Below are 9,162 nucleotides of genomic sequence, written 5' to 3' on the forward strand. Positions count from 1 at the left end.
AACATTTTATTTTAAGAGTTAACATTTGTAGATGGTCTAAAGCAAAAGAGTTGTAAAAATTCTGAAAATCTTTTAGAGCTAAAAAAATAAAACATATTACACATTAATGAATAAATCAGTCTATATATAAAATTATTTAATTTACAAGTGTCATGTTTGTGATTTTTTTTTTTTTTCATGAAAGCTATAGCTTCTGACCATTAAATCAAAACTCATTTTATGACATCAATTACTGCTTTATTTAATCAGAAACAAAGTCTAAATGTTATTTGTGTAGGCTATTTTAGGTTTAATTTAGTTAGAAGTAAGCCAACAGCGCCCTACTTCTTCTTATCGGCATGACATATCGGCATAATTTTTCATATCGGGCCGATGCCGATATTTACATTTAAAGCCATTATCGGCCGATTCCGATATCAGTCCGATAATATCGTGCATCCCTATTTCCTAGCCATCTTAAACATCGAGTCGTACTGACCTTGGTGTTTGTGCGATTGTTCTGCAGACAGTCTTGCAGAACATCCTCGTACTTCTTTATAAGACCGTCCCGACTCTGCTCTGAGGACGGGGTTGCGCTGTCATAGCCGGACGTGACCGAGGAGGCCGAGTCTGACGAGTCAATCGAGAATGAAGACGTGACTTCAGTGTCTAGAGAGCCAGAGTCGGAGTCCTGGATGCTTTCTTTCACATAAGACGTCATGAAGGATGAAATCTGTACATCCAGGTCTGCTAGCCACAGCTCTCGGTCCAATAAAATACTTTTTTGTTGGCCAATGGAGCAAGGTGAATTGCTTAATGAGAAAACCTCGTGTTCTGATTGGCTAATCGGAACAGTGCCGATCTCTGATTGGCTCAAGTGATTTACTAAAGCAGTGTGAGGTTCTAAAGCACCAGAGTGTGACGTTTCAGACTTCAGTCGGTCCCATTCAGATTGTTTGCTCACAGATTTCTTTGTGCTCACATCTAATAGATCACTAGTTTCTAGCGACTGCTGAATGAAACTGAAGCTGGAATTGAATACGCTGCACGATGGCATTGGGGAATTTTCCTCAGCGTCACGCAAACTGTGAGTTTCGGAAGAATCCTGGCCGTCGTCTCTCTCGAAAACCTCCTTAAGCCATCGCTCACTGGGGCTGCTGGGCAATTTCAAAGCGCTCTTTTGAATGTTCTCATTAGTGGACGAGCCAGAAACGGTTTGTGAATGTTCTTGTTCAGAGTCACATGACTGGTTATCTGAGCGCATGTATCCCGGCCGTCTGAAGCTCCTCCTGCAATGGCTTCCCGCTGCCGCCGTCGGACTCACACCACCTGTTGAGAACAGATTACCGATTAAACGTCTTAAGTCGTGATAATAAACCGTGAAAGGTGCTTTATAACTGCAAACTATGTAAACATATGTAAACTCTCACAATGGCATATCTGTAAACAAATAATGAGTCATGACAGCTGCCATCATGTGTTCCAGCTATGAAATCTCCCTGTGATCAGCATGTCAAATGCAATACAGCTGTTAAGAAATGAAAACTGATGGGCACTTCAGGAAATGCACAGTAAAAACAACTATAAGAGTTTAATAACAGTGTAAAGACAATTTAAATATGAAAAAATTGACATTTTAATAACATGGTCATCATTACATATTATACTTTTGTAAATTTTCTTTTACATTTAAAAATGCACATTTTACGCTTAAAACAACTTTTTCTCCATTTTAAATGTTTCATTTTTGTACATTTTGCACTTAAATTTTTTTTACATTGAAATATATATATTTTTGTACATTTGTACACTTAATTTTTTAATTTGTATTTTTTGAACATTTGTTAATATTTGAAACGATTTTACTTCAATGCATTTTTTATGCGCTGACTGAAATTTTTGCAAACGATGCTCAGTTTACATTCTATATACTGTATATATATATATATTAATTGGAAAGCACATGAAAAAACATGATTTTTATATATATATATACACACACACACACACACACACACACACAAATATAGAGACAGAGAGATTATATTTAATCTATAATCTATATATGAAGAGTTCATTTGCAAAAACAGATAACTCAGTTTTTAACAATTCTCAAAAATAATGTTTTTTCATGTGCTTTCCAATTAATCTCAATCAAACTGCAGTTGAGTTATTTTGACTAGGTTAAAAAATAACTTGATAAAAAACATGATAACATGAAAAAACATGATTTTTGAAAATTTGTAAAAATGGAGTTTTTGCAAATAAACTCTTCATATGATTTATATATATATATAAGCAATATGAACCAGTATCATTTAGCATAATAGAGATTATGGTGTATACCATTATAGTGTATTAATACTTTGAATTAGTTTTTATATTTTATTTCTTATATATTCCATTTTCATTTTAGTTAAAGTTTCAGTAATTATTCGTTTTTGTTTTTATATGTCTATATAGTTTTTATTTCAGTTTTAGTTATTTTAGTATGTCAAGTTAAATTAAATGAAAAATGCTTCACTTTAAAATTCATATTACATACATTAAAATTAAATAAACAAATTCATTAAATAAATAAAAATAAATAGTGTTTGCAGGAAGCCTAAAGAGTTGTTTTATAGTAAATTAAACAAGGTTGTGACTAATTTGATACTTTATTGAGATCAACCTTACCAAACTATGAAAGCAACATCTGAGCAATAAAACGTTCCTCTGGGCGAGTAAAATGAGCCGAAATGAGTTCATGAGTTCAAATGCATAGACGACAACCCATCACAAAATGATGAAGCCCAAAACAACAGAAACAAAACAAGTCTGAAACCAAAACCTCCACATCCCTATAGTCCACAAAACACATTGGTTTGTTGTTCTGAGGGAAAGGGAGGGATCAGTGGAAAAACTCTCAAACGGTCTCTTTGTCTGCAGCTGTGATTGGCTCTTTAAACGCGTTTCCCACAATCCCTCACTGCAGTGAATGCAGAGAGAGAACAGCTGCAGTTCAATGTCTCTCTCGCAGATATTTCAAACAAAAACACATAAACTCACTCACATTTATATCACTGATTTCTACACTTGTCAAATGGTGTGCAAATAGTTTTCCCTCAAAATAGGTCTTAAATATGCAAGACAAGAAAAATGAAGCCAAAGAATCTCTTTTTATATCCTGGCATTGCAATCTTTCACCATAATTTACACGGAGCTAATGATGAAGTCACAGCTAAAGAATGTTTTCTAGAGAGAGGAAGAGCTGCTTGAGCGAGAGACACATCCTCTGAAGGCTATTGAGCAGTCGACCCAAGCCTTTGCTACCCGACCCCTTTTACTTAAAATTGCAAATTGAAGTTAACATTTCAATAATTTAATTTAACAGCACACTTGCATGCTTACAGATCTCTGATGCTAATATAGTCACATTACCTTTTTTTTTTAAAGTCACTTCTATTTATGTTTCAGATTGTTGATGCTGTAAATTTGATTAATTATGAAAAATTCAATTTCTGCTATAAAGCAGCTCTACAGAAACCAATAGTGTTGATTAAATTTGGTGCAATTTTGATTAAATTCAGTTCAATAACATTGTAATGTTATGCATTGTAGATGCAAAGTTCGTTATTCAACACAATTCAGTTACAATTTTGTTCTCATCCGATCATGTCAATCCAGTTAAATAGATATTACTAAATATTAATTGTCCTTTAAACCATTAAGTATGCATTATAAAGCACTTTATACAGTATAATACAGATTGCTTCAAAACAGCTTCACATTACTGAAAAGGAAAATATCAGTGTTATTGTTGCACAATTAATTAATTGTGAAGCAAATTTCATTTCAGCTAGAAAGCACTGCAGTGTCATTTTTCATCTCAGTTCAGTTCAGCAACACTAAAAGTTTAGTGTCATTATTCAGCTCAATTCAGTTCATATTTTTATTTTCATCCCATAGGTAATATATCGGTAATATATCAATATATATATTTCAAGTCACTCATTTATATGGTACTTTATACAATAAATTTTGTTGTTTATTTTTATTTTTATCATCCACCTTAAGTCACATTTCAAGTCACTTATTTATATGGTTAAGTAATTATTAAATCTATAACACTTTATACAATACAGATTGTTTATATTTTAATGATTTTAAGTTCACATTTCAAGTTACTTTTATTTATATGATTAAATTAATCATCAGCTTTTCATCAACTCAAACCCCTTGCAGTTCTCCAGTTCGGAAAACCCTGTACTTCACCTAAAATGACTGTTTGCTATGACCTACACAAAACAACTTTTGGTTATTTTTTTTTTCCTTCTGTGGAACATTATAAGGAAGATATTTTGAAGAATAAACAGAAAACAGCAGCATGTGTAGATCATCTTTGCATGAGCATACAAACCCCAGCCCTTCACGGTGAACACCTGCACTCCTGTTTCAACCACAACTGAGACAAACCATCATCCTCCATCTGTCGCAGACACCGTCTAGTTCAGCTTCAGATCATTCAGTCTTCAATAGACACCACACCATTGAGCACACTAAAGGACTGCTTCCCCTCAAAAGGGAAGGAAACGCTCACAAGTCTCTGTAAAGACACATGCTTGTCACAATTCCCTAAAAGAACAGATGAAACCCACTTAAAAAAAAAAAAACTTCAAACACAGAAAAAACAGAAGTAGCCTATATGGGAAATATCTGAGTGGTTTGTTTTATAAAAGTGTCTATGCAAAAACAACTACTATATGAGTGTGTCCCATGCAAAATTCAAAGGGCATTACGTATGTGGTTGCTAAGGTGACCTAAATGGTTGCTAGGTGGCTGTTAGGTGATTTCTTACAGTTTCAAGTGAAAAGAATCCACATTATTTTTCAGCTGAATTCAATTTCTCCTTCATTGTGCATCTGTGGGATCTTTTGTCCCCAACAGGTGAAAATGGTGCTTTTTCTCAACAACACACATGACTTGAGAAATCATTTATGTCTGGAGCACTAAGAGGTTTCATCACATCCTCAAAGTATATGAAAACACCAAGTATGTGCAAGAGAAATAGATGTTTGACTTAGCAAACACCACTAATTATTGATAAACAGCTTAACCACTAACAGAAACACCACACAAGCTTCAATCAATATTGACATGCATTGAAAAGTCATGGTTTTCCAGTGAGAAAAACATGTGTGTTTACCTTACCCGATTAGAGAGGCCCTCTCCAAACACACTGCTGCTGTACTTGGCCTCCCATTGGCTGCTCATGATCGTTCACACACACGACGGTATGCGGAGGAGATCATGAAGAGGAAAAGGGAGTGTTTGAGGAGAAAATGCCAATCCGTTTCAGAAAGTTTCACTGTTTGAGCTGATTCACCACACTTACACATGCATGTATAGTGTGACTCGTCCAGTGACAGCAGCGTTTGAGGAAGTGAGAGTTCGATGGTCATTTTCTGCAAGTCTTTTCCTCCCTTTTTAACACACAGAAAGTCAAGTCGACAGTGAGACCAAGCTCAGCTCTCTGTGTGCCCACAACAACCAAAACATGATGTTCACAGAAGTGTTTTTACTGTTAACAAAAGCCAAAACGTCAGAGTTCACCGAAAAAAAAAAAAAAAAAAAAAAAAAAATTATATATATATATTAGATTAAAAACTTAAACTAAACAAAAAATTGAAATGTTGCCTGAAATGTTGCAACTAACTTAAAAATCTGAAAGTTGAAGTTCTAAAATTGCTAAAATAAAAATAAAACTATTTAGACATCGATTTTTTATAAATATTGTGAGTCCCCAATTGTAAGTCGCTTTGGATAAAAGCATCTGCTAAATTAATAAATGCAAAATGTAATTGTAAAAAACAAACACTACTAAAAATGACTAAACATAACAACACATAACAAAATTACTAAAAACTAAACTGAAATTAAAATGAAAACATAAAAATAAAATTTAATTAAAAATAGCAATTAAAATTACATAGAGCGATAGACATAAATAGAACAACAGACAGAATGATAGACAGACAGACAGACAGACAGACAGACAGATAGACAGATAGATAGACAGATAGACAGACAGATAGACAGATAGACAGAACGACAGACAGAAAGACAGAACGATAGATAGATAGATAGATAGACAGATAGACAGATAGACAGACAGACAGATAGACAGACAGACAGATAGACAGATAGATAGATAGATAGATAGATAGATAGATAGATAGATAGATAGATAGATAGATAGATAGATAGATAGATAGATAGATAGATAGATAGATAGATAGATAGATAGATAGAACAAATTATACCAAGTTAAAAACTTAAAGTGACAGCTCTAATGAATCATCAACTGCTCAAAGAACAGGATCATTTTCTGGTCTACTTTGTTAAGGACTCGTGCACAGGGGAATCTGACAAAAGAACCCCCCCCGTACTGCATTTAGATTTAGCAGCTGCACTTCTGCTGAAGTTCTGGCAAAAGTCTCGACGCACTTCCTGTTCGCTCACAGAGGAGACACAAACAGCTGGAAATCACTTGACACACACACACACACACACACACACACACACTCTCTAAACCATGTGAACTGAGGAAACTGTTTGAACATAAACAGCTTTGAACATCAACAAATCCGACAATAAAAGAGAAAAAGAACCATGAAACTGTAACAGAAAATGAACCAAAATAGCACACTGTAATAGAAATAGTTCTCCCAAAAAGGACAATTCTGTCATCACTCACCCTCATGTTGTCCCAAACCCATATGTTTGACATAAATGATGTCAAACAACATTTTCACCAAGAATTAGACCTTTTTTGTGTTTCACAACAAAGACAGACATACAATTTTGGAACAAGGTGAGGGTGAGTAAATAAATAATGACAGTATTTTCATTTCTGGATTAACTTTTCTTTAAAACTCTTTCATGCACGCCATTCCACACTGAAAAACAGATAAAGATGCTCAAACTGGCCTTAACGCCTGAATCATGGATGTAAAAACAGAATAGTGACTCTGACAGATTGACAACACAGATGCACCCATCTAAGTAGCTTCTATACCGACTCTAATCATGATGGCTGTCTTCCCTAATCTCGGTCATGCCAATTAGCTGCATGCCAACTGCTAAACGCCCGCAAAGCTGTCCTGTAAGTATTTTACTACATATAGATAGATTGTGACAAGGCAGAATTTTTGGACTAAATCTCAATGTTTGCTCGAGTTACTCTCCACATCGAGTGTTTTTACATGAGTTTCACGTTTCTCCATGAGCACCAACAATATTATGTCTGAAAGCCAGATCTGAATTGCAAAGGGCTGTTATGACTGGAAAGGTTCGTTAAACTCAGTGAAAACTTATCTAACCTTTTGATGGATGTCTAAAAATAATTCAACCGCTAAACCACCAGATGCTCCGTCCTGGTGTATTCTGACACTGTTTGCTGAGCTTTGATGTGGGAAGAGATTGCAGTGAAAGGAATAAAGGAAAGTACTGCATTCCCAAAGATCATATTGCACATTAGAAATCAAAACATGAGGCTTAACGTTCAGAAAACATCCCATTAGTCACAGTAAAAAAATACTGTGGTGGCAGAGGGATGATATCAGATGGTAACAGCATGGCATTTTGATAACATGGACAAAAACGAGGTAACATTATCATAGGACACAATGGTGCTTAATGACTACCATAGTATTCACATGCTATGCTATTGTAAAGAATACCATGGTACAACTGTCCATACTTGCATCATATCATGTCCAATGTAACATCATGGTACCTTTAACAGGCCTACTTTTTTGTTAGTGTCTCAATTTATTAGGGTACAAACATGAAATTAAATTATTTTTAGCATATATACTAAAACAAGGTTTTCAAGCCATTTTCACTCAGAAATTGCTAGTAAATTTCACACATAATTGCAATTATTTTGAGGTAGTAATTTCTTGGAAAAACGTACTCCAGCAAACTTCGAAAAGTCATTTTTACAGTACTATACTAATCTATTTTAATGCAATGCCAACCAACATCAATGAATACTATGGTATTATGGCAACTTTAAAGAATACCATGGTACAACCGTCAATAATGACGTCCAATAAAACACAGCAATGCCTTGGTATCTTGATAATCCATTGCTAGTGTTTCAATTTATGACAGCACTAAAAATATATCATCAGACTAACCAAGTGCAAAGAAGTGATAAGGTAGGCTACATCAGGGAATACCATGGTATTTTCTTACCTGTCCTCACAGAAGCGCACCGGTGACACCCGGAGTCGGTGTCAGTTTTGTGTGTTTTTGAGTTGTTTTCCACCCTGATCATTCCTGCGAACATCATGACTGTTTAAAACCGGTAAAATCCACTGAAATATAGTTATAGTCGGGGTCAGTTAAACGCCAAACGCCGCGCGTGTCATTCTCCGGTGGGCGGCGCGCACCGAACGCCGTTCACTTTCCTTCAGAAATATGAATTGTTTGTTTACACTTTCCACTTAATAGTCCGCAGATAGCTGGGTTGCCAGATATGTGATCTTAATCGACGCCTGAATAAAACAGATCCACAAAAAAATCCAACTCTGCGACGTAAAGGGCGAGTTTCCTGCGAGAGGGAAACGATGTCGGGAAACCCGAAGAATGCTCGCGTTTGTGCTCCTCTGTTTAATTCAGAGAAAATCTTTCTAAGTTCTTTGTTTTACTTCCGCTATCCTCTGGAAAAATGAAGCTGCGGCAGGGTTGTCAGAAAGCAGACGAGAGCCGGATCACAGCCGCACTTTGTCCCGTTATGTGCGTGTCGTGAAGGCGTCTGTGACGTCTGCTGGAATTTGACTCCTCTGATTCACACCAAAGCAAAACTCCCATCAACTTCATCTACTGGACGGACTTGGACACTTATGTCACTTATCTTAGAAAGTCATGACAAAGTACCAAACCAAGTGCCATTTATTGTAAAGATGCACAATCAAAACATTTCACAAAACAGAAGTTAGAAGCTAAAGTGTTGAAAATGAAATCTGAAACGCACCCGTGGTTGCTTTTGTAGGACACCCATGTGTGAACTTGAGGAGAACTGACTTCATTTATCCATCAAAAATCACCAAAACAAAGACATTGAGCTAAAATAATTAAGAAAAGCAAAAAGACACTTCCTGCAGCAATTGAGACACACAGATAGGCTACTACTTG

General features: G+C 35.6%; 1 protein-coding gene across 2 annotated transcripts in view; it reads right to left on the reverse strand.

Moving 5' to 3' along the window:
* The window catches only part of disc1 (DISC1 scaffold protein), a 56,089-nt gene extending 47,291 nt beyond the window's left edge, over window positions 1-8,798 (reverse strand). The window contains exons 1-2 of one of the 2 annotated variants that reach the window (XM_058796049.1): window positions 8,221-8,797; window positions 479-1,308 (exon numbers count right to left, since the gene is read on the reverse strand). In XM_058796049.1, coding sequence (XP_058652032.1) covers window positions 479-1,308; window positions 8,221-8,317 — 927 coding nt within the window. In that variant the 5' untranslated portion in view covers window positions 8,318-8,797. Of the gene's footprint in view, window positions 1-478; window positions 1,309-8,220 lie in introns of both variants that reach the window. The other variant, XM_058796048.1, reaches the window with a different exon arrangement.
* Window positions 8,799-9,162: the final 364 nt, after the last annotated feature.

Source organism: Onychostoma macrolepis, chromosome 13 (genome assembly GCF_012432095.1).
Source record: "Onychostoma macrolepis isolate SWU-2019 chromosome 13, ASM1243209v1, whole genome shotgun sequence".
In the NCBI taxonomy this organism is placed as follows: domain Eukaryota; kingdom Metazoa; phylum Chordata; class Actinopteri; order Cypriniformes; family Cyprinidae; genus Onychostoma; species Onychostoma macrolepis.